Below are 27,525 nucleotides of genomic sequence, written 5' to 3' on the forward strand. Positions count from 1 at the left end.
TAAAAGTTTTTAATACACTAATGGTGTTTTACGGCGCACGAACATGTTAGCTGATTTTGACAATTTATATTCTTTTTTTAATGTGTATTTTTCAATTTGAATAAATTAAAACAAGTTTAATGGTGGAAAAATAAATAAAAGCTGCAGAAAACGGGAAGTTTTTTTTAATAATAAAACAAAAAATTTACGCTTAAAAAGCATCGCATGTAACTTGAAACGTAGAATGCGAAGTAGGTATGAAAAGCACGCAATGCTTTGACGCGACTACGCATAGTATGGACCTCCAGCTTTAGCTATTCGCAAATTAAAAAAATGTATGCGGCAAAATTTTCTAATTGCAATATTTTTATTTGCGAATAGTAATAATAAACGTTACGATAAGTAATAATAAACGTAGTAATTTAAAAATGTACACATGTAAAACGTACACTCAAAGTACATACTTGTACGCATATACAATTTTCTGAAAATAAGCGTATTCACTTAATTGTGAATAAATTCGAAAATAATACATCGATTATTATGATCGATATCTCATTTTGTTAATATTACGTGTGGCTTTGGGATGAAGCAATAAATCTAAACAATTTCTCTCTGTCTGTCTGTCAGTCAGTCCGTCTGTCTGTTGAAATTAACTTTCAGAAGCCCCCAAATAACATACATACACGAATACATACTTCCGGCTCGGTTGCTATTTAAAATCAAAAAAATCGGTCCATTAATATAGACAATATGGATATCTAATGATAGATATTTCAAAGACCTTTGCAATAACGTATATAAGACCATAGTTGGACCTACAATGGGTCAAAATTGGAAAAAATATTTTTTAACCCGAATTTTTTTTTACACCAAAAGTTTTTTTTTCGCTAAATATTAAAAAAGTTAAAGAAACCAAAAAAAATTTAAAATTTAAACAAAAACAATTCGAAAAAAATTGAAAAACAACATTGGAAAAAAAAATTTGTTTACCTAAAAATATTTAAAATTTTTATATTGAAGTATAATTTGGTGAAGGGTATATAAGATTCGGCGCAGCCGAATATAGATCTCGTACTTGTTAAAGTGTGTAATTGTTTCAATGTTAGAACTATATTTTGCTGCAAGTTGAGTGAGATCATAATTTTTTCGGCCATTAGGCCGATATTAGCGCCGCGATGCGTCGTGCGACATTAAAATTAACTTTAAACTATATTTCTTTTTTATTATAGTATATGTGTAGATTACATAGCATTTAAGAAAATATTTTTTTTATTTCTGCCTGTGAATGGATCACTGTGCATCGGTTCACAATGGTTTGAAACTATTTATGTTGGAAATAATTCAGTGCTAAGGTGTTTTTGAGTTTATTTGTATTTACTTGTGTTCGTGTTTGAATGGATTCCAGGTGGGGCTCACCAAAGTTGCTTACCTCTCGCCTATAAAATTTTGGAAATATCACCAATAATTCAGTACTTATCCGATTGCCAAGAAATTTTATATTTAGGTAGAAATTAATAATACGCATACTTCTGTGGGATATCTTTTTCAGTTCAAGAGATATTTGTGTTGAAACATTTCTTTACATTTTTCGTCGACTTTTTTCGGTTTCTTTTATGGGAGGGTATTTTTTATAAAATGTCAATTAAAATATAAGCAATTTATATAAGTTCCAAATTTCTAGCTGCAGAATTATTTACAAAATAAAATGTTTCTAAACCACTGTGCGGTTCTACTAATGAAGATATGCAAAATTAAACAGATTTTTACTGATTTCTTATTTTATTTTTATACATATTTTTTTTTTCCAGAAAGCGAGTTTTAGTAAATTTGATGCTTTACAAAAACGGAATCTAATCCATGTACGTTCTATTGATGCTAGTACTGCACAAGAAAAATTCAGTGTAAGAATTCATTAATATCATTAATTCATAAATTTGTCAGTTAATTAGAAATAATGAATGCTATCAATATTCCAGCGCTCTCTTCGTATTTTATGTGTGTAAAAAAATTAATTCAATGTTCCCAACTTAAATTTATGTTTTATTTCATTCTCAAATCTTGTTGACTCATGTATATAGGTTCAGCAACTTTAAAGTAGAGATGTGCTATATTTTAACTATCAAATTTTAATCTGTCATTACAAATTAATATATATTTTATATATTTTACAGATCATATTACTTGTGAGACAATGTAAACTGAGCTTAAAGTTTTTGCAAAATTAATTTTGCAGATCAATTTTAATTTATCAGAATAAAAAACTATCAAAAATGTCCTTCAAATCAATTTGTATAAAAAAATGCATTTGTTAGTAACGCCCATGTGAGGTTTCACAAAATTTCTGGTTTTACATTGTTACATTTTAACCTTTTTAAAACGTTGTTTTATTTCCTTTAAATAAACCGGATACTTTTGATTGCAACTGAAAAACAATTTATTAGTTTAAAATTGTATCAACTCTTTATTTATTTAAATTTATACAACAACACTTTAAATAGTCACTCAGTACTTTTATACACGTTTATAACATTGCTGAAATACACACATATTATAATGAAGTTGATCTCATTACTTAACGATGTTTCAAATTAGACTCATTGACGACTGCCCTCTGCCGCTATTTATACACACGCCAACTTTCGTGAGCTTTCTACAATGATCTTAACGGACAACTACTATATTCGAATTCTAGAGCTTTCGATGTTAATGTTCGCAGCTTAAACATTCAGTGTTGCCATACTTTCAAACAATGCTAACAACAGCATGCTATCAACATTATGCTTATCTAAATATGAATATAGGAAATGTATTTTCAATGACATATTACAGCCCAAATCTATAAGTAGATAACAGCTACGCGACAATACTTATTATCGCTTGATTTCTGAGAAAATTTAAAGCCACTTTTATTAAAGATTCCCGGGTTGATTTTTCTTAATCACTAAGTTCTTCTTTAAATATTTCATCTTTCATCAACTGCCTGATTTGAGGACCAACAAATCAGGGGGGTTACTCCGTAATTCGATTCGAAAAGAAATTGATTCGAATTACAATAAGGGTCCTCATGTAGACGCCAAGCGGCTCCACATGAAACTAAAAGCTTCTAATTTACACTGGCTAATCCACCATAAATCGAAATTAAGCCTTAACTGCAAAGTCATCCTGTATAAGACGGTCTTAAAACCAATTTGGACATACGGAATCCAATTATGGGGAACAGCAAGTAATACCAATATAGATCTCATACAGAGGGCACAATCCAAAATTCTTAGAACCATGACGGGAGCTCCATGGTACATAAGAAATGAAAACATCCACAGAGACTTAGATGTACCTTTGGTCAAGGAAGAATTTAGAAAAACTCGTGAAGCTTATTTGTCAAAATTACATCATCATCCGAACCCGCTCGCAAGGCTACTTACAGTAACGCAAGACGGATCAAGGCTACGTAGAGCTGATTTACCACTCATCTAATATACCAAATACGATTCTCCTCTGAGAGAACAATAATTGTTTAGTTATAAGATTTAAATTACTTATTGTAAGGCCTAGACATTAAAGGCAGAAACAATATTATAATAAACGTATTAAAAAAAAAAAAAATGTAGACGCTTAAATGTCTCACAAACTGTGCAATATGTGCATTTTTACACTCTTGCAAATGAACTGTCAAAAAATTTATGGAAATTCGTTTGAACAACTCTGATAAGTTTGCGCGACAATTTCGACTCGCAAACTTGAATTTATTGTGCAATTGATTAATCAGCTGCTTTTGTTTACTTTTATTTATGAGAAATAAAAATCAAATAAAATATAAATATTTTGTGCATGTGAAAATTGTGTATCTTTGGAAGAGAATGATGGGAATGAATCGCATTGTGTATGAAACATTAACCAACAGCTAGAACATAAACAAATTCTTCCAAACTATGTATACCATCGTTGTTCTAAAGTTTTAACTTTCATTTAACATTTCTAGAATTTAAATTTATGTATACAATTTGAAATTTTTTTTTTTTCAAACTGAGAGCGCAGAACCAAATGCTTCAAATCCTCCTACCAAAAAAAAGAGTTTCTTGAAAGTTTGTTTTTGGAATGCAAATGGTTTGAACCAACATAAATCTGAGGTTTATAATTTTATGATAAGTAAAGACGTCGATGTGATGTCAATTTCTGAGACACACCTTACAAATAGATACAACTTTTATATTCCAGGATTTTCATTCCATAACACAAATCATCCCGACGGAAAAGCTCATGGTGGTACTGGTATCTTGATTAAAAGCCGTTTAAAACTTTATGCCCTAGATGAATTTTCAAAAGAATATATGCAAGCAACTTCCATACGACTGGAATGTTCATTTGGAAATCTTACAGTGAGTTCCATATATTGCCCCCACGATTTTCGCTGACTAAGGACAAATTTGAAGAATTCTTTGAAACTCTAGGAGATCGTTTCCTGGCATGTGGTGATTACAATGCGAAACACACATACTGGGGTTCACGGCTAATTAACCCTAGAGGAAGACAACTCTACAAAGCCCTAGTTGACAGTAAGAATTGCCTGGATGATCCTAGGAAAATTCCTGACCTTATAGACTTTGCCATATCCAGAAATGTAGATCGAACTTCAATATCTACGGAAATATCTTTTGATTTATCTTCCGACCATTCACCCGTAATAGTCACCTATTATGGGAAAAATATACCAAAATCTCCTGAAAATATTCCGTTTTACAAAACAAATTGGCTTAAATACAAAAAGTTTATCAGTAGCCATATCCACACAAATACAAATATACAGTGTGAGGGAGAGATAAACGAATGCGTCAATGACTTCACGTCATTAATTATTTCGGCTCTGGATCATTCAAGGATCGAGATCTCTAGAAAGCCAAAAATGCATATTTCCAATTCAGATATTGAACGATTGCTTCTCGAAAAGAGAATGGCAACAAAATAGATCACCTGCTGCAAAGCAGAGGCTGTCCATCGCTACTAGAAGACTGAAGAGAGCCCTTTGTTTTGAAGAGGATCGCAGAAACGAAAGATACATTGAGAGTTTGACGAATACACATCACATTTACTCTCAGAAGGGGTGATTGTCCACCTATCACACTAAATAACATAAACATTCCACAGACAGATACTGTTACATACCTTGGTATTCACTTGGATAGACGACTTACTTGGCGTCGTCGTATAGAAGCCAAGAGACTTCACATGAAGTTAAGAGCCTTCACTGGTTACTCAATCACCTGTATAAGTGTGTTTTAAAACCAATCAGGACATATGGAATCCAATTGTGGGGAACGGCCAGTAATTCCAGTATTGAACTTATACAGAGGGCCCAATCGAGAATTCTTAGGATAATGACAAGTGCACCTTGGTACATAAGAAATGAGAACATCCATAGAGACCTACAAGTACCGTTAGTTAAAGATGAATTCAAGAATGTCCGTGAGAAATACATCATGAAATTGTGGAACCACCCGAACCCGCTTGCAAGACATCTCACACAGACCCAAACAAGATCAAGGCTTCGTAGAGCCGATCTACCACCCCGCTAAGATGTGGCCCATATGAACATCAACGCTCCCGTCAGAGAGCATTTAGTTTTAATTTTAGTTATAAGATTTTATTACTTATTGTCAGGCCTAAGTAAGGCAGATTCGATAAAAAAAAAAAATTTTAAAAAAAATTTTTAAAGCTTTTATTGAATTTATTTTTATTTGACATTTTGATAAAAATTCGAGTCCATTCGGTCCAAAAGTGCGCCCTATATTTTTAAAAAAGCGGACCAAGGTATGGCAAAATTTTAAAATTTCAATTTTGAAATGTCTATAACTAGGAAATTATAAGAGATAAATAGCACACGCAAGCATTTTTCAATATAAAAGCCGAGCGCTTTCCAAAAATATAAAATTCTTTGAAATCGGATGGGAAACAAAAAAATGGCGATTCTGCCCCACTGTGGGCTGTAACACAAAAACTAGACCAGATCAAATCAAAATAAATATGTGCGGAGTTCGCTATTAAGAGCGAAAAGTCTTGTTTCATTGCAAAATTGTAAAGGTTTTTGTGTGTACACTCAGGTCTCGTTTTATGCGGTTTTTAAATTAATTTTTTTTTAGAATTTTAAAAGATTTTGAAATTTTATGTGTTTTTTAAAATTTTTAAATTAAACCAATTTTGCATCACTGATATAATGGTTATAGTTTGATTTTTACAAAATCAAATTCTTAATATAGACTCAGATACGGAAAGAGCATTAAAGATTCATCTCGGACTGACTGATCTGTTTTCCGGATATCTAGAGTTGCATAAGCAACTTAAAAATTCGAAATCGAATTTTTATAAATATTTTTTAACGTATTTTCTTTTTTTGTTTAAATTAATTAAATAAATATATTTTTGTTGATTTTTTTATGCGATTTTGTTCTGATTTTTTAATTAAAATCTGAATTTATGCGGTTTTTCAGAATTTTGGAACGAATCATTAGTTTTTATATGCGAATTCAATTTATGCGATTTTTTTTGAAACGCATATATCGCATAAAACGAGACCTGAGTGTATTTTGATATTGGATTACGGAAAAATTTTCCATTTGCAATGATGCTAGACCATTCGCACTTAATAGTGAACTCCGCTATGGCGTTTGAACGCTGGTAGGTAGGTAATTTAAAATTAGTATGTACATTAGTTGTTACAAAATTTTGTTGACCACTGTTTTTAGAATCTAGTAAAATATTGTGTCGTATTTATATTATTTATTTAAAATAATTTATTGATAAATATCAAGGATATTAAATGATATAATTTTTGAAGAACATTTTAGATACCATTTGAACTAAATATATTTAAACATAAAAATGTACTGCAAATCAAAAATCCACAACATACAACAAATTATGACAAGTTTTAACAAATAAGTAGTAAAATGCATACACAGAAAGAATTATTGCTAAAATATTTTAAAACAATCGCCAGTCTGAAACTAATTTTATTGTTGTTACACACAAAAAGTGGTCAATAAATATAAATATTTTTGAAATAAACACAAACATAAACAATATAGGTTAAAATACAAATTTCAATATTTTTAAAATTAAAAAAATCATTTTTATTTATTAAAATATTCAATATTCTGATGAAATGTATACAAATGGCGTTAAAGGTATAGTACTTTTTACTTTACAATTGGTGCTCTGGGAAGAAAATATGAAAACGAATGTGAGCCATTGATAACCACTAGCGGTCAGTCGGTTGAGGGTTCTTGTTTTCAAAACTTTCTTGTCAATACATAAGGTTAGGTTAGGTTCCATGGGTAGCCACTCTTCAAGCAGCTCACTTGGGTCCATTCAAAACTGATCCCGTTGTGATACCCAGGGGGTAAACATCTTGGTATTAATTATACGTCCGCCGTTTCCAGGCTACCAGATTCTATGATGAAAGAGTAGATTCGTCTAAGACTTATCCTTGATAGTTCATCTAAGCATGATAAGAATGGTATTCCGAAGATGCGTTCCCTGAGGTTTATCAGAGCCGGGCATTGGCAGAATAGGTGTGACACCGTCTCATCCTCTTCTTCATTATGGCAGCTCCTACAGTAGTCATTATACCGTAGGCCCAATCTCCTAGCATGTGTGCCAATTATACAGTGTCCTGTAATGAAGGAGACAATTAGCCTTATTTGCTCACGACGAAATTCCATAAGTAGATTCGTCCTGCTGGCATCATATACGGGCCAAGTAGACCTCGTTGTAACACAGGAAGACTCATTGGTCCACCTGCTTTGTGCAGATTCATATAGTGTCCGCTGAAGAGCCATCTTGCATATAGCAAGGGAGATACCAGAAATGGTGTCGATCTCATTATCATCCATCATCGCACCCATTTTGGCCAGTTCGTCATCTATACAATTACCCTGATTACCATCGGGCCAGGGACCCATATAAGCGTTATCCTAGAATGTCTCGCTATCTCATTAAGGGATACCTGGCATTCCTCGGTTAACCTAGATGTCGTAAAGACACCCGCTATTCTGTTAACGGCAGCCTTGCCATCGGTAAATATACATATATCACCAGATATTTGATAAAACCTCAGCCAGTTGGATGCACGTTTAATGGCCGTAACTTCCGCCTGAAGAGCCGTACAAAAGTTAGGTAGCCTGAAATAGGATTTAATCCTATAGTTCTCAATAAAAATACCACCACCCTATTGCCCCGCTTTGAGCCATCAGTAAATACCCTTATGACATCATCAGGGGGTAAGAGTCCGCGCTGCCATGAATCCCTATTCGGGATCTTAATATGGAAATGCCTATCGAAAAATGGTTTTGCGATGCAGTAATCGACATTACTATGTAAGTACCCATAGCAGTTCAGTATCTTAGAGTGCCCATGATCTTTACCACAGCAGAGTTGAGAGCCATTTGTATCACCATCAAATCAACTGGTAACCAGTTTAGTATAGTATAAAGTGCCTTAGAGGGGGTAGTCCTTATAGCGCCTGTAATCAGTATCGCAATAGTCCTGAGAACTCGTTCCACAGCCTTATGGTGAGTAGCATTATCCAAGGCGTGCCACCACACCAACACTCCATAGAACAAGATGGGTTTAACAACTGCTTTGAAGATCCAATTGATACCCTTCGGCAAATACCCCAGTTTGTACCAATTGCCTTCTTACAGGAGTAGATGGCTACATAAGCCTTATTAATCCTGTTTAGAATATTCAAATTCCAGGACAGTCTTTTATCTAGAATGATGCCAAGATACTTCGCATTATCTCTAATCTCAAGAGTGATTCCATTCAGTCTAGGTGGTCTGAAGTCATCGATCTTATACCTCCTAGTGTAGAGAACCAATTCCGTTTTTTGTGGGTTCACACTAAGTCCACTTGAAATACTCCACTCACTCAGTGTACTTAATGCTGATTCCATACAACTAGATATTGTATCCAGAAATTTACCAGATATAAAAACTGCAACATCGTCAGCATATGCGACTGTCTTGATCCTACGGTTGTCCATCCTGATCAACAGGGAATTCATAGCCAAATTACACAGAAGTGCTGATAATACACCCTCCTGCGGGGTTCCACGATTGGCCACTTTTAAAAAACTTACACCTCCTAAAGTAGCACAAATGACTCTGTAACCGAGTATCTTTTCGACTAGTCGGCGAACACATAGATCAATTCCCAGTTCATCCATCGCAGATAGGATGGCATCGGGCCTGACATTGTTAAAGCTCCTTCAATATCGAGAAAGGCAACAAGTGAATACTCCTTATGTATTAGCGACTCTTCAATGGAGCCAACTAGCGAATGTAGAGCTGTTTCCACAGATCTGCCTTTGGTGTAGGCATGTTGGGATTTAGAGATGAGTTCCGATGGAATGGTCATTCTCAGATATACGTCAATCACCCTTTCTAGGGTTTTCAGCAGGAAGGATGCAATACTAATTGGCCTATAATCCCTTGGTTTAGTGTGAGTCGCCTTACCACCTTTAGGAATGAAGACTACTCTACATCTCGTCCACCATGTAGGGATATAGGTCCATCTAATACACGCTGTGTATATGCTAATGAGCCATGGTAGAACTATTTCTTCGTTCTTTTGAAGATCAGCAGGAATAATGCCATCCGGCCCAGGAGATTTAAACGGGTCGAAGCTTTTGATTGCCCATTGGATTCTATCCCTGTTTATCGGAACAGAGTTATCACCCGGAGCAGCAGAATCGGCAGCCCCATTCACAGTCTCATCATCGACTGGGAGGCAACCTGGAAAATGAGTATCTAATAGGACCTCAAGTGTTTCTTTACTATTCAGAGTCCATCTACCACAGGGTTTCTGGATATAGCTTGGTACAACCGGCGAAGTTGATAGAATTTTACGTAATCGGTTAGTCTCAGAGGATCCTTCCACACTGCTACAGAAGTCCCTCCAGGCTTTCCTTTTCGCATACTTCGTAAGGTTCTTAAAGTGATTCACTGATTTCTCCTATTTATAATGGTATTATCACTCCTATAAGTTACACTAATATTGAAATCAATATATAGATGATCAGAAAAAGAGCAGTCGCCGGAGACAGCCCAGTTATTAATCATACTGTGGTGCTCAGCACTCACAAGTGTTAAGTCTAGTACCTCACTTCTGTTTGAAACAATGAAGGTAGGTTCTGAACCTCTATTAACTACTTCCAAACTACTTTAAGTATGAAACTTAAAAGACTCTCACCTCTTGTGTTGGTGTCGCTGCTACCCCATACAATGTGGTGCGAGTTAGCATCAGCACAGATAACCAAAGGTATCCTGGACTCATTCGCCTATTTCACAGCACTACAGACATCATCGTTTGGTGGACGCTCCCCGTAGTCATGCGCCATGTAGCTGGATATCAACCATAATAAACAGCCTTCATTATTCTTCATTGCTGTAATCAGACAGGATGAAGATTTTCAAAGAGCTTTTAGCCATAATACAGGATCTAATTTTACCTGCGCCTTTAGCGAAGTAGAGCTTATAGCCCTTCAGACATAGTCCACAGATGCGATTCTGATGGACCCAAGGTTCCTGGACCATGACTAGCTCCTCCCCGTTCTGAGCAATTCGGAGGAGCAGTGCAGCTGATGCTGCTTTAGAGTGGTGAAGGTTTATCTGTGTCTCCCTCACCATGCTCCATTTTTACAATAGTGACGTCGGCGTCCTCCTGGTCAGAATTCAGGAGGGCGTCCTCGTCCACCACCTCATCCATCCGTTCAAAGAATGTACCAACTAGTTCGGAGACTGAGTTGGTATCTTCAGTGTCGGTTGGATCAGTGGCGTCATTGCATTCCATGCCCTCTTCCGAGAGCATGGGCTTGACAACACCTGAGGAGGTATCGCCTTTGTTGTCGCTACGGTAGACACGCAGGATGATCGTACCAAATCCATAGTAGACCTTCCCTTGTGCCTTCCTTAGCGACCCCAAAGAGTCCTTATTCAGGACATCCGTAACCTTAACAACTTTCCAGTCTTGAGTTGGAAGCAGTGGGTTGCAGCACTGAAGGATCTCCAAGATCTCCTCCGGGCTAGATGGCTCAGCTGGTATTTTAGCTATGGATCTAGGCTTTCGGGGTATCTCACTCACAGATACCACCTCAAGCCTAGACCCCGGCCATACCTCACCCAGTGATGCGACGGCAGTCTTTAGTAGCAACGCTGACGTTCATCTACGCAAGACATAAGTTTTACGTGACCCTGGTACCAACCAGCGTCATCGCGTTGTGGAGGAGTGCCTGGGTTCTCTTTGAGAACTTTCCAAAACACCCCTACCAGTTTTTGCTTCACCATATCCCAATTCAATTGAGATATGGATCCGTCATTGGCACTCCGGTCGATAACCGCCCTGACAAGACTGTCTTTGACAATCTCGCTAAAGGACTTGGCTAACGACCTTTATGTCGCTTTGGGCCTTTTAGGTCCCGGTTGCTGGCTCTTGGCCGCTGTATCCTCCTCTGAACGTTGCCGTTTAGGCCCCGCTGGTAATTCAGCAGAAGGAGGAGCGGTCTTGAGACCAGTAATATAGGCTTTCGCCCAGGAGAGTGAAGCTTGTTGCTCCTTAGTGAGATCCTCGACTTTTTTAGAGCCAAGTGCCTCAACAAGCGGTAAGCGGAACGCCTGGTGTTAGCAGCCCTTCTAGCATGGTTTTTATGCCTGAGGTTAGTTTCAGAGCCGGAATTGGCCAGGGTTTTTTTTTTTTTAACGTTTTATTGATTTATTGAATCTGTCTATTTTGACCTTACAATAAGTATTTAAATCTTATAACTAAAATTAAAACTATTTGCTCTTCAGCAAGAGAGCCATTATGGTAAACTGTCACTCATCTTAGCGGGGTGGTAGATCTGCTCTACGGAGCCTGGATCGGGTTTGGGTCTGCACAAGTTGTCTTGCAAGCGTATTGGGATGGTTTCGCAGCTTCACAATATATTTCTCACGGACTTTCTCGAACTCTTCCTTTACCAATGTCACTTCGAAGTCTCTGTGGATGTTTTCATTTCTTATGTACCATGGTGCTCCCGTCATGGTCCTAAGAATTTTAGATTGGGCCCTCTGTATAAGATCAATACTGGTGTTGCTAGCCATTCCCCATAATTGAATTCCATATGTCCAAATTGGTTTTAAAACGGTCTTATACAGGATGACTTTATATTCAAGGCTTAATTTTGATTGGTCACTGATTAACCAATGAAAGCTAGAGGCTTTTAACTTCATGTGAAGTCTCTTGGTTTCTATGTGTCGGCGCCAAGTAAGCCGTCTATCTAGATGAATACCAAGGTAGGTGACATAATCAGACTGCGGTATATTAACGTTGTTGAGTGTGACAGGTGGGCAATTTCCTCTCCTTAGAGCGAACGTAACATGTTTACTTTTCAGCTCATTTACCTTTATTCGCCAGTTTTTCAACCATGACTCCACACGTACGAGGTAATTCTGTAGTTGACTAGATGCCATGAGTGGGTTTTCGTCTGAGCTAATAATGGCGGTATCATCAGCAAATGTTGAAATTGTTAGTTTATCGCACGTAGGGAGGTCGGAGGTGTAAATCAAATATAGCGTAGGTCCTAGTACACTTCCCTGTGGAACGCCAGCTCCAATCTTGCATTCTCTCGTCACATAATCATTGTACTTAACTCTGAAAAGTCTATTCGATAAATAAGACTCCAGCAATTTATGAGTACATAGTGGTAGTAAACATTTGATTTTATGTATTAGACCCTTATGCCATACCTTGTCAAAAGCCTGAGCAACGTCTAAAAAGATGGCAGAACAATATTTCTTTAATTCAAAAGATTTTCGAATCTCTCCAGTTAAACGATTGACCTGTTCAATGGTGCCATGATGTTCACGGAAACCAAATTGGTGTACTGGGATAATGTTTCCATCATTCAAAAAAGGTATTATCTTTTCCTGGAATATTTTTTCGAATAACTTCGACAAACAAGGGAGTAGGCTAATAGGTCTATAAGAAGATGGCAGGGTTAAATCTTTACCCGGTTTAGGTATCATTATTATTTGAGAAATTTTCCAATTTTTTGGATAAATTCCTAGTTTCAAGATCGCATTAAACAATATAGATAGCACAATTATTGCCACATTTGGTAGGTTCTTAATCATTGATGGCGTTATTAAATCATATCCCGGTGATTTTTTCAAGTCTAATTTATTTTTAATTACTCTATTAACATCCTCAGGACTAATATTGAATTGGGCTGCATTAGCCATTGTTGAAGCTGGCAGTTCTTCTAGTTCAAACTCATTTGCCGTGGAGTTGGGTTGAAATACTTCACTTAAATGTTCAGCAAATACTGAGGCTTTTTCTATAGCACTTCGTGCCCAGGTTCCGTCAGCTTTTCTTAAAGCGCTTTGTGCCTCTACCGGTGGCTTAATGTTCCTCGTTGCCTTCCAAAGAGAGAAATTTGTGTATTTTGTACTCGTCAAACTTTTAATATATTTTTCGTTTATGCGATCCTCCTCTAAATGAAGGGCTCTTTTCAGTTTTCGTACTGCTGCGGACAGCCTCTGCTTTGCAGCAGGTGATCTATTATGTTGCCATTCTCTTCTGAGTCTTCTCTTTTCGAGAAGAAGTCTTTCAATATCCGAACTTGAAATAGGCGTATTAGTTTTTGGAGGGATCTGGCACCTAGAGTGTTCCAGAGCCGAAACAATCAATGACGTGAAGTCATTAACGGTCCTATCTATGTCTTCCTCACACTGTAAATTAGGATTTGTGTGGATATGACTGCTGATATATTTCCTCGATGCTTTTATTTAACATCGATGCTTTTATTTCACATCGATGCTTTTATTTAACATAAAATGGGAAATTTCCGATTTGTGCTGGTTTAAACCATTTGCATTCCAGAAACATATCTTCAAAAAATTCATTTTCTTGTTAATAGAATTTGAATCATTTGGTTCTGTGCTCTCAGAAGCTCTTGTATTGTGTTTTGCATGGATGACATGAAGTTAGTCATATTTTGATTAAGAGAGGAAATATTCTCAGTAAGTGTTTGCATAAGGTTTTCCAACCCTCCCATATTTTGGGGGACTTTTGGCTTTTGATAACCCGTTTTTAAAATACTGGCGTATGAGCTGGCTCCATCATTAATTGTAGCTCCCTGGCCATTTTCCTGTGATACTGGATGAGCCGCATTTATTTTATCATTTGAAAAATCTACTCCAGAGCTTAGTGGTCTAAATGTAGATAACGAATTTGTAGGTGTTGATTCAACTATTTCACCTCTCAACAGCTTTTGCCTCTCTCTTAATCTTTTTAGTAACTCCTTGTAGACCGGGCATCCGCGATAATTAGCGGAATGATCTCCACCGCAGTTACCACATTTCCTACTGAGACCATTCTCAACTATATCACATTGTGACGAAGAGTGCAGGCCTCCGCATGCAACACATACTGTGCGTAGGGTACAATAATTACGTGTATGTCCAAATTCCTGACAATTACTACACTGAACTGGACGATTACGCTTAAGAGGTTCCTCTATATTTACTCTACGATTCAACAAATATCTTAGAGTGTATATAGGGTGAGTTTCATTATTTTTTAATTTCCTATCATCAGGCTCTAACTCAACCCTAAACATTGGCTGAGGAACCTTGTCCCTATTAAAGATATTGACTACATTCTTTGTCTGATAGCCCAATTCTTCCAGGGCCTCCTTGATTTCGTTTGTATCTACACTGGACTCTATACCTTTTATGACCACTATCAAGCCCTTGCAACTCTTAAGTTGATATGTATAAAAGTTTTTCTTACTGTCATTTAGGTGTTGAGAAATTTTTCTATAACAATCCTCAGTGTATACAACTATTTTTGTCTCTTGCACACCTCCTTTTCTTATTGGAACAATATGAAAATTATTTTTTCCAATGAGTTCAATAAATGATTTCACTAAGCTATTAGAGCTAGTTTCACGAAGGAATATTGGTGGTGGTTTTAACGGTTTACGGATGTATTTATCATCATTTTTTTGACGATTAGAATCTTCCTCACTCAAGAGAGCAAAACGGTTACTTTTCAAGGGGTTATCAGTAATTTTTTGCTTCTTCTCAGAAGGCAGACTTTTCTGGGGACTTAAATTTCGCTTATTAATTCTTATATATCTAAGCATACCTGTTTGAACTGGAGATTTAGTTTTACTTATCTTATTTCCAACCTTAGGTATAGCACCACTTGATGTTCCATTATCTTCCATCACGGTATTTTCAGTGTTAAATACATTAAAACTCTCACTAGGTGTTGTTAGTGGATTATCATAAGCTTGTGTATTTATCATTGTCGACTCTGTTATATCTACTGCAGTATTTGTTGTTGTACCAGAACACTTTTTATTTTCTTTTATGCTTTGTTCTAAACAAGCATTACTAGGTGATGATGTGTGTGCAATATTGTTCTCATGTATTTGTATCACGGGGGAACAAGAGCGCGCTCTCTCAATCGGTTTGGTGGTTAAATAATTTTTGTTAAAGTCTGGATCTCTTATATTTTTGTTAGCACTTCTATTTTCACCCTCCCCGTTCAAAAATATGTAGGCATTTCTACCGTTTAAACTGAGTCTACTCTCATTATGAGAGTTCATATGCTCACAGTAATTTAACGAAATTTGAAAAAAGAAAATAAACAAAGCACTTTTAAACAAATTTCTATTTTTTTTGTTATATTGTATATTTTTTTTTGTTTGTTTATATTAAACACTTAGAGAAATATTTTTTTTTTTGCGTCCAATCGCTAAATTTTTCCTTTTTATTTAAATTTTCACTGAAACCACTTAAATCGCGGAGCGAATAAAAAACACGTCTGCTTCTCATAAGAATTGCAGATTATTTGCCAGGGGTGATGCGTCTTCCTTCACAAGACCTGAACGCACAGTTGGCATATGGGAAGCATCCGTGAGGGGCGACTTAGTCGCTTCCCCCTTAGAGGCACCCGTGATTACCTGAGTAGCCTGAGTTGCAGTAGCATTCGACTCACCACAGCCCGAAACCATCGCTGTGGGAGTAGGGTCCCCGGAGATTATGAAGCCCCCGACCGGGTACATGGGGCATGACTTCCTTTCTTCCATGTGTCCTGATGGACAATTTATTGCATTTTATACCTGTTGCCAGGTGTTGAATAACCTGTTGCCATTGGAGAAACAGACGCAGACCACCAGCCGCCCAATATGGGAAACAGACGCTGGTGGATTTCGGACGGACATTAAAGAGTCCTTACGGACCAGCCGGACTATCCAGCTTAATCACCCCTCTCAATGAGGGGAAAATGGTTCGATGGAAAAAGCGTCTGATAGCCGCCCAGAGGAGAACAGACGCTATCAGACAAAGGGGGGAGGGTAATTCTTATTATCATGCTCAACGCGTGCCCTTCTGGAATGGGAGACCCTGCCAGAGACAGCCAACTCAAGTTAAACTGTCCCCTCCAGCATGGCCAACACGAATCATCGCACTTAAGCCTCTACATCGCGTCAAGATGACTACCCATCGTAGAGGTTGTCAATAGATAACGTTCATCATAAATATTATTATAGACTCCCATAGTCTTAAATAAAATGAATGGACTAGAAGTTGAACTTTAAACGAAACAAATCAAGATGTTAATTACCTCTATATAGAACAACTAAAACGGAAAGAAAAAACTAAAAAGGATCAACCATAACTAGGGTTTGGGGTCCGGGAATTCCCCCCGGGAAATCCCGGGATTTCCTATAAAATTATTGTCGGGAATTCCCGGGAAATTTAAATTTTTTTCCCGGGAAAAACGGGAAATTTAAAATTAATTAAAAATACTTTAATATATTTAAATATGACATCTCTGCTTGATGAATGGCTTGTTCCAAATATTAGTGGAGGTTTTAAACACCATTAAAGATACAGTAGAAGCACTAAGCCGAAATGAAACCATTTTACTCTGAACACTTTATGAACAGCAGTTATCTAAAAATTCTACGATTTCTCAAAAAACGGTTCATTCAATTAAATTAAATTAAACCTAAAAACTTCAACATTATAAGATAAATTATAATATAAAAACACAATGTTAAAAATTTATGGACAGCAAATGTATGAACGTCTATTTGACCTTAATGTTCCCTCATCTGTTCAAAGCGTTGATATGAGGTTTCCGAAATACAAATGGAGCAAAATTTTAAAAACCAATTAGAATATTCAATCAATATTGAAAAGGAAAGCCCTAAACATTTTAAATCAAATGCTGAATGTTTTAAGCGGGAATTAGATTTATTTGAAACAAGTAGCAATCGGAGAATACATTTTGATTGTCTTTATAATGCTTTAATAACGATAAAGCCAACACATGTTTAAAGCGAAAGAGTTTTCTCGTCGAATGACTTATTGAATCCATTAGTAATTTTGACAAATCAATTTTTTAAAAAAATAGTTCTATGAGGGACATATAACATAAAAATCGAAAGAAATAATCTAACAAGTAAGAGTGCTATATTCGGCTATGCCGAATCTTATATACCTTTCACCTTTGTTGTGGATGCATTATTATTTTTTATAATTAGTATATATGTATGTACATTGCCCACTTTCAGCGTACAGCATCCTAAATTTATCAAGAACACAAAAAACAACAACAACGCCAAACGAAACAAAACACCAAAAGAAAAAACAAAAACAAAATACGCAAGGCAATGAAACCAACACACATCCAAACATACGTTTAATTGTATAAAAAACAACAACAACGCCAAAAGAAACAAAATACGCAAAGCATGCACATTCAAACATACGATTTGTTGATTTTTTGTCAAAAAAACCAACACACAACCAAACAAAAGTTTAGTTGTATAAAAAACAACAACAACGCCAAAAGAAACAAAACACAAAAACAAAATACACAAAGCATCCAAGCATACGTTTTGTTGTTTTTTTGTCAAAGCATGCATTGTGTTTTTTGATGAAATTTTCAGAGGTTGTCTCGGATTTTTGCTCATATCTCCGTTATTTATGGACGGATTTTGCTGATTTTAAATAGCAAAATTCTCGAAAGTATGTCTGAGAGAATTGTTGAAGATTTGGATCCCGGAGATATCTGGGGCCTTCAGAAAATTGATTTCAACAGACAGACAGACAGACAGACAGACGGACAGACAGACAGACAGACAGACAGACAGACAGACAGACAGACAGACAGACAGACAGACAGACAGACAGACAGACAGACAGACAGACAGACAGACAGACAGACAGACAGACAGACAGACAGACAGACAGACAGACAGACAGACAGACAGACAGACAGACAGACAGACAGACAGACAGACAGACAGACAGACAGACAAATAGACAAATAGACAGACAGACAGACAGACAGACAGACAGACAGACAGACAGACAGACAGACAGACAGACAGACAGACAGACAGACAGACAGACAGACAGACAGACAGACAGACAGACAGACAGACAGACAGACAGACAGACAGACAGACAGACAGACAGACAGACAGACAGACAGACAGACAGACAGACAGACAGACAGACAGACAGACAGACAGACAGACAGACAGACAGACAGACAGACAGACAGACAGACAGACAGACAGACGGACATGGCTTAATCGACTCCGCTATCTATAAGGATCCAGAATATATATACTTTATAGGGTCGGAAATGAAAAATGTAGAAATTACAAACGGAATGACAAACTTATATATACCCTTCTCACGAAGCTGAAGGGTATAAAAAGTGCATTAAAAATCCCATTAACATATTAATCGACATCGAATTATAAAGATACGTTCACAATTTATAAAATTTTGTGACACTCAATTGCTCTTTTACTCTACTATATCATGAATACCGCTAATATTTAATTTTATAGTAACAAGTGATCTCCAAATATTTTAATAAACTTTTTTTGGTTTTATGTGGATACAATTGAATTGTTATGCATTGTTTTTCTTTTTATACCCTTCACCATGAGTGGCAAGGGTATATATAAGTTTGTCATTCCGTTTGTAATTTCCATATTTTTCATTTGCAACCCCATAAAGTAGTAGTAGTTAATGGAAAGGTGCCTACAGTGTTTGTATGATGATGTTTCTGTGAACGGTAATATCTGATGCAAATGTTTTATTTACAGACCTGGGCATATTTAAAGTCTCGAACAAAAAAGAAACTGGGAGATAACAAAAAAAGCCTGCTGGAAACCGGTGGTGGTCTCTACAGGCACAGTCCTTTGACGGAACTGGAGCAAATAATATACAGGACATTATTTTTATCCTATATATGGAGGGAGTACCGCAAAAAGTGTGCCCCAAGACAATCAGACCTCAATTGAAGACTGCTTCCAATCCTTAGTGGAGACACCGCCAAGAAATAGCAAAGCAGTGGCGGTGATCACACCAAGCAGAGTTGAAGAAAGGCAACCAAGTGCTGAAAAACAATTGCCACACAGACAACAACTGCTGTAGACCCAAGAAAAACTCAAGCAAGGCTACCGAAGTGACAGTGAGAACGAGCAAGCAGGCTGTTCCTCTGCCAAAAAAAAGGAAAAGAACTGTCGACAAACAGATAGCTTTAATACGCCGTCAACTTAGGGTGGTTGAGCGAAGTGCTGTAACAGTCAAGGAACAGGTTGATGCTGCTAAAAGGTTGGCTAATGCTGCCGAGGTACAGGCTGAAGTAGCAAAAATAAGCGCAGAATGGTAGAAACAACCAAACGAATAGAAAATGCCTTACAAAAGTTTTTATAACTCATTTTGTATGTAAATATGTATATTAGTTTAGTTTTAAATGTTGAATTCCTAATTTTTTTTTTTAATAAACAGAATTTGTGTACTAAATAATTACATATTTATTTTGGATTTTTTTATAAATTCATGGCAATATTTCTCCTTATTGCATTTGCTTCTTCTTCAACTTCTTCAGTCATTTCTTCTACCAATCTCTCGACATCTTCCGGTTCAATACATTTATAAAATATACACATGTTGTGAAGTGCACAACATGCATATATAATTTTTGTTACTTTTGCAGGATTGTAGTGCAGCCTTCGTGATCATATGATGCGCTTTTTGTTGTATCGCCTTTCATGTGGGTTATTTTGTTTTCTAAATGGTGTCATTAGGTCATTGAATATAAAAATTGTGAAAACTGTTATATTTTGAGCTTAAAGTATTTAACATACCAAGAATCTAAGTGTTTCTTTTCCAGTTTTCGAAACAGTCCTATAGTTTTTGATTAATAACACTATACTCCCATACAAATGCATCATGGTTAGCATCAGGATGTCTAGCATCGACGTACATAATATACGTGTTGAGACCCGTGCAATGGATGATGAGGACGATGACGATTTCCTCAACATTGAATTGGAGCCACTTTTATAAATGTGACCCCCCGCTCGCCATGCCTGTGGTTAGTCACATTATTGTGAATGACGCTTAGGATGATTGAAAATGACATTTTTAAGTCCTGTCAATCCTCCTAGGCGCCATGACAGTTTGTGATTAACGTCAGCAGCATCAGCAGCCAAAAAACCACAACAAATCAACAAAACCCTATTTTTTCAATAAACCATATTTTCTAACGTTACAGAAAAAATTCAATTCTTTATTTTTTACTTACACACGTTCGATCAATACATCAAGTAAGTGCAACCTGCATTTTATATACCCAAAGTTATTTTTATATGTACATACACACGTATAAATAACTTTGGTTTATATTCTTTCAACCCCGTTGAAAGAAAACAACAAACACAAAAACCAAAAATTTTTAGCAAAAAGCTAAAAATTTGTTTATGGTCCTTCGAAACTGATTGACCAGTTACCTATGGCCTTCTTCTGCAGCTCAGCTGGAGAGGTTGTAACAGCCCGACAGTTGCGCTCCAAACGAAGGCCTACTTCCATACAACGGCAATTGGAGCAACAATCTGCATGCCAAGCAACCACCAACCAATTGCTTCGAGAAATGGTTGCTACCAAGGCATATTTAACCAGGTGGCAGCGTAACGCCAGCTGACAATTTTTTGCTCTACTCGTGTTTTGCCTTGTGAAATGTCAAAAGCTTGTTTACAAAAATTTTTAAATTTGTTATGATTTAAAACATTTATGTGTTTGTGGATAGACGTGTTTTACATCGCTCACAAATAAATAAATAAAATAATTATGAAGATAAATAAAAAAAAATATGTATACAAAGATAAGTAACAGCGAATGTACGCTTATTAAATTCTTATAAATATATTTAAATATTGATTTAAACAGCTAAAAAAATAAAAAAAAACAGTTTGTTAATGCAAATATTAACAATCAGAAAAGAAAAAAAACAAACAAAAGTAATAAAAAAAAGACAACAACATAAATAATTTAATGTTTAAAGAGTGTAGTGTTTGTGTATGAGTTTCTCTTACTCTCCAACAAGTAAAAGGAGGCTCAGCAGCAATGGAAATAATGCATACATTGTTGTGAGCTCTCCATACAACAATAATAATACAAAAGATCACACAAATTATTTAAGTGTAAGAACAACAACAAACGAGAGATCTCCACTCTCTAGTGCGCCAAAACTAAACAATTGTGTAGAAGACAACATAAAAGAAATTATAGAAAAACAAACAACAACTCAAATGGTTGCTGAAAATAGTAATGCTACTGTGATCAATGTCACAAATAGTAGTAATGAAAATATTAACTCTATAAAAACCGGTGATGATAAGCAAAATCAATCGAGTTCTACATTAAAAAATACTGGTGCCATACCAAAAAATACTCGAATATAGTGAAAAATATGGGAAAAATCCTAACAGGAATGGACCGTTACATCACTATAACTAAAGGCAAGTCCAGTCCTAGGACATCAAAATTGGAACCAAATCCAAAACAAGCGAAGAAAAATCCGGTAAGTCAAAATCGTTTTGCAATTCTTGACAATCAAGAAAGTAAAAAAATACCTGCAAAGCCTGTAAAAGACTATAAGCCACCTCCCCTATATTTGCGCGAACCTACTACAAATGTTTTGGTGAACAAATTGTCCCAACTTGTAGGTAAGGAGAATTTCCACGTGGTCTCTCTGCGTAAAGGAAATATTCAAGAGACAAAGGTACAAACATATTCGGAAAAAATTTCAGAATGATTGTTGATAATTTCGATTCCGAGAAAAGAAACTATTATACATATCAACTGAAAAGTGCAAAAGGTTTGACAGTAGTCATCAAAGGTATAAATAGTTCTGAGCCAACTAATGATATTAAAAAGGCGCAAGAGTCTGAAGGCTTTGAAGTGAAGTCAATTCACAACATAATAAATAAGAATAAAATTCCTCAACCAATTTTTAGAGTTGAAATCACTTTCAACTCTTCTCAATTAAAGAAAAAGGGTGACACTCATCCAATATACGGTTTAAGATATCTTCTTAATCGTAAAATAATTGCAGAAGGACCAATTAAGCGCAAAAATCAGTGCCTTAATTGCCAAGAGTTCGGTCCCACCCGAACATTCTGCAAATTACCTTCTGTATGTGTAAGATGTGGAGATATTCATAAAAGTCAAGAATGTCCCCACTCAAAAACAGATAATATAAGAAAATGTATTAACTGTGGTCAAAATCACACCGCAAACTACCGGGGATGCCCAGTATTCCTACGCATACAGGAGTCAACGAAGGCAAGAAGACCTTTATATGCTCAATATACGGCTTCTAACTTTCCAAGCCTTCCTGATGATTCTAGTGCTCAATATAGAAGTATCATAAAAAACAATAATAAAAACAAATTGTATGTCCATACGACAAATGAGGGTTCAGTTACCCAAATGAAAATAAACACTGGTGCTTCTAGTGCTCAATATAGAGGCATCATAAATGATAATTATTAAAACAAATCGTATGGCAATACGACAAATGAGGGTTCAGTTACCCAAATGAAAAGAAGCAATGGAAATAATGCCCCATTATTTTCATATGCACATGCATTAAAAGAGGGTGTACCAGTACCGACACTAACTCTCAAAGCTCTATTGACGAACATGCAAAATATGTTTCAACAATTGATGCAGATCAAAGCATGCTCATGCAGATCCTGCTAAATAAAAAATTAATTATCTAAGAAGTTGTTTTTGGAATGCTAACGGCCTTAGCTAACATAAGAATGAAGTACAACAATTTCTCCACCTTCAGGAAATTGATGTACTACTCGTTTCTGAAACACACTTTACCATAAAGAACTGTTTCGGAATTAACGGATACTATACTTATGATACAAAACATCCAAGAATATTTTAGGACTCTACGTCCAAGATTTATAGCAGCTGGTGATTACAATGCAAAACATACATTTTGGGGCTCTCGCCTTAATACTACTAGAGGGAGGCAACTGTTAGAAGCAATGTAGTCTAACAGACTAGATGCCATATCTAGTGGCCAACCTACTTATTGGCCTACAGACCTCAATAAGATTCCCGATCTAATTGACTTCGGTGTAATCCATATCCATATAAATATATAAATGTCTTTGTAAGTTTGTTTGTTGGTTTATTTGAGCATCACGCCTAAACGGCTGAACCGATTTTATTGAAATTTGGAACATAGATAGATTCTTACTTGGAAGCGTCAATAGGCTATCTGTTTTTTTTAATACTTGGACCAGAAAGAGATTTAAAGGGGAAAACCGGTAAAATTGGTACCTTTAGTTCTTAAAAAATCAAGAGTAAACGGCTGCACCGATTTGATTGAAATTTGGAACATAGATATTCCTTTACTTGGAAGGAAGAATAGACTATATATTTTTTCTTAACTTGGACCATAAAGGGACAAAAGAAATCAAAATTTGTACCACCCTTACTAGGAAATAGTTATTTTCGAATATCTGCAGAACTAAAATTGTGACTATCTTCAAACTTTATATGAATCAATTTCGTATCACTGTTTGAAGTTTAACTAAAACTAGGACGGATCGGAACAGGGGGTGTGACACCTCCCATACAAAGTAAATAATTAAAAATATATGGTGAACTATAATTGTGGAAGTCTTGAAATTTAGTCCGAATATGACCTCTATCATTTTACATGGTTTGGCTGAAAATGGGCGGTATTAAATTAGTGGGCTTGGCACATACCATACAAAGTAAATAGTTATTTTCGAATATCTGGAGAACTGTAAATGTGAAAGGCTTCAAACTTCATATGAGTTAATTGCTTATCAGTGCAAGAAGTTAATAAAAAAATGGGAATGATCGTAACTCGGGGTAAGTCACCTCCCATACAAAGTAATTAGTTATTTCTAAATATTTTGAGATCTATAATTACGATATTCTTCCAACTTTCATTTTACATAGAATAGCTGAAAATGGGCTGGAGTGGATTAGTGGGCGTGGAACTTCCCATGCATAGTATATAGTATCCATACCCATATAAATATATAAATGTCTTTGTAAGTTTGTTTGTTTGTTGGTTTGTTTGAGCATCACGCCTAAACGGCTGAACCGATTTCATTGAAATTTTGAACATAGATAGATCCTTATTTGGAAGCGTCAATAGGCTATATCTTTACTTGGACCAGAAAGATATTTAAAGGGGGAAAACCTGTAAAATTGATACCTTTAGTTCTTAAACAATCAAGAGTAAACGACTACACCGATTTGATTGAAATTTGGAGCATAGATATTCCTGGGGAATTACAGACATTCAAAATGTCCTAAAAACATTGAGTCTCTTATCAAAGAAAAGAGAACACTCAGACGTCAATGGCAACAATCGCGATCTCCGAACGTAAAGGCTAAACTTAATCGGTGTCAAAGAAGACTTCACGTCGCCTTAAAGATTAATAAAGAATCTAACCTGAGAAATTATCTTAGAAACTTAGACCCTACTAAGAACACAGAATATAGTCTCTGGAAAGCCTTCTCCGCCTTCAGAACGGAGAATGGGCAAAAAATACTTCAGAAAAAATCGAAGCATTTGCAAATCACTTGGAGAATGTATTTACCCCAAATGATACAAATTCATATAAATTAAATTCTTTATTTTTTACTTACACACGTTCGATCAATACACCAAGTAAGTGCAACCTGCATTTTATATACCCAAAGTTTTTTTTGACACTTTACACGGTTTTGCACAAACAAAAATGATTATTGTTGTAATTGTTGTAGTTACGCTGCCGTGCAAGGGGGCTGCATGTTGAGGCCCGTGCAATGGATGATGAGGACGATGGCGATTTCCTCAACATTGAATTTGAGCCACTTTTATAAATGTGACCCCCCCTCGCCATGCCTGTGGTTAGTCACATTATTGTGAATGTCGCTTAGAATGATTGACAAATGACGCTGTTAAGTCCTGTCAATCCTCCTAGGCGCCATGACAGTTTGTGATTAACGTCAGCAGCATTAGCAGCCAAAAAACCACAACAAATCAACAAAACCCTATTTTTTTAATAAACCATATTTTATAACGTTTAAGAAAAAATTAAATTCTTTATTTTTTACTTACACACGTTCGATCAATATACCAAGTAAGTGCAACCTGCATTTTATATATCCAAAGTTATTTTTATATGTACATTAGAGTGCTCCAAGATTGTATGGACGAAAAAAACTTTCTAGGTACAGGCCGTCCCCCCCTCTAGAATTGTTCTATGTATTGTAGAAACACGTTGTGTAAAATATTAGGATGATAGGATAACGTTAACTGGTGGCGCAACGACGCTGAAGTTTTGAGGTGCATTTACAAGGGGAAAATATGCAATTTTTTCAGATTTTGTAAAAATTTTGCCATTAAATAATGACTTTTACAATTTAATTTAAAAGAATCGAAATGTGTACGTAATTGTCGTTATAATAAGATATCAAAGACAAAAATTGGTGAAAAAATGTTAAAGTTATTAACAAATCGCCAGGCCATTAACGTGTCTCAGGCCACTAGAACAAGAAATTTATGAACAAAATTAACATATTTTGAGAAATATTAAAATAAAAGCTTATTTTTACTTAAAATATATCCATATTTACTTGTATATGAGTTTTTGTCCTCGTAGGATACCGTTAACCTATTCGCAGGTATGACCAAAAAAATTAAATTATTTTAACGGCAGTTTCAAAACTCCAATTTCAAATTTTTAAAAATTTTGTTAAACAAATTTCAGAATTTTTTGATCATCACATGGGGATTTATTGACAACATAATAGGGAATAAAAATGTGAAAAAAGTATGTCAATACCTCCTATAGTTTTTCCGTACCTGCGATATAAATTTTGCGATTTTCGAGAAAAACTAATTTTTTGGCCATATTTTGGGGAATGTCCAGAATTTCCTTACTGTAATGATTTTTAAGTAAAAGCTATTCAGAATAATATAGTCCAGGTAATTTTAAATATAGTCTGAAAGTTTTTCTAAAATCGGAAATCTTTAACCCTTAAATCGTGAAGGTCAAAGGTCAATTTTTTCAATATTTGGAATTTCTCATGGAAAGATAGCGAAATATTATATATTTTTCGGCCGATTTTGATGAAACTTAAGATAAATATAAAATGAAGTCTAGTATTCACAATAACAGTACAAAAATGGAAATTAACCCTTAATAGCACTTGGGGTCCAAATGACCCTCAACTTGTAAAATCACGAAAAACACATTCATTTTGACCCCAAGTACTCTTAAGGGTTAATTTCCATTTTTGTACTGTTATTGTGATTACTAGACTTCATTTTATATTTTTCTTAAGTTTCATCAAAATCAGCCCAAAAATATATAATATTTCGCTATCTTTCCATGAGAAATTCCAAATATTGAAAAAATTGACCTTTGACCTTCACGATTTAAGGGTTAAAGATTTCCGATTTTAGAAAAACTTTCAGACTATATTTAAAATTACCTGGACTATATTATTCTGAATAGCTTTTACTTAAAAATCATTACAGTAAGGAAATTCTGGACATTCCCCAAAATATGGCCAAAAAATTAGTTTTTCTCGAAAATCGCAAAATTTATATCGCAGGTACGGAAAAACTATAGGAGGTATTGACATAGTTTTTTCACATTTTTATTCCCTATTATGTTGTCAATAAATCCCCATGTGATAATCAAAAAATTCTGAAATTTGTTTAACAAAATTTTTAAAAATTTGAAATTGGAGTTTTGAAACTGCCGTTAAAAAAATTTAATTTTTTTGGTCATACCTGCGAATAGGTTAACGGTATCCTACGAGGACAAAAACTCATATACAAGTAAATATGGATATATTTTAAGTAAAAATAAGCTTTTATTTTAATATTTCTCAAAATATGTTAATTTTGTTCATAAATTTCTTGTTCTAGTGTCCTGAGACACGTTAATGGCCTGGCGATTTTTTAATAACTTTAACATTTGTTCACCAATTTTTGTCTTTTATATCTTATTATGACGACAATTACGTACACATTTCGATTCTTTTAAATTAAATTGTAAAAGTCATTATTTAATGGCAAAATTTTTACAAAAACTGAAAAAATTGCATATTTTCCCCTTGTAAATGCACC

The 27,525-nt window shown here is 35.5% G+C and overlaps 1 protein-coding gene across 1 annotated transcript in view; it reads left to right on the forward strand.

Moving 5' to 3' along the window:
- The window catches only part of LOC135957371 (F-actin-monooxygenase MICAL3), a 513,724-nt gene that overhangs the window by 220,883 nt on the left and 265,316 nt on the right, over positions 1-27,525 (forward strand). Inside the window, exon 5 of the mRNA XM_065508105.1 lies at positions 1,791-1,883. Within this exon, the coding sequence (XP_065364177.1) occupies positions 1,791-1,883 (93 nt within the window). The remainder of the gene's footprint in view (positions 1-1,790; positions 1,884-27,525) is intronic.

This window comes from Calliphora vicina, chromosome 4, assembly GCF_958450345.1.
Source record: "Calliphora vicina chromosome 4, idCalVici1.1, whole genome shotgun sequence".
In the NCBI taxonomy this organism is placed as follows: Eukaryota; Metazoa; Arthropoda; class Insecta; order Diptera; family Calliphoridae; genus Calliphora; species Calliphora vicina.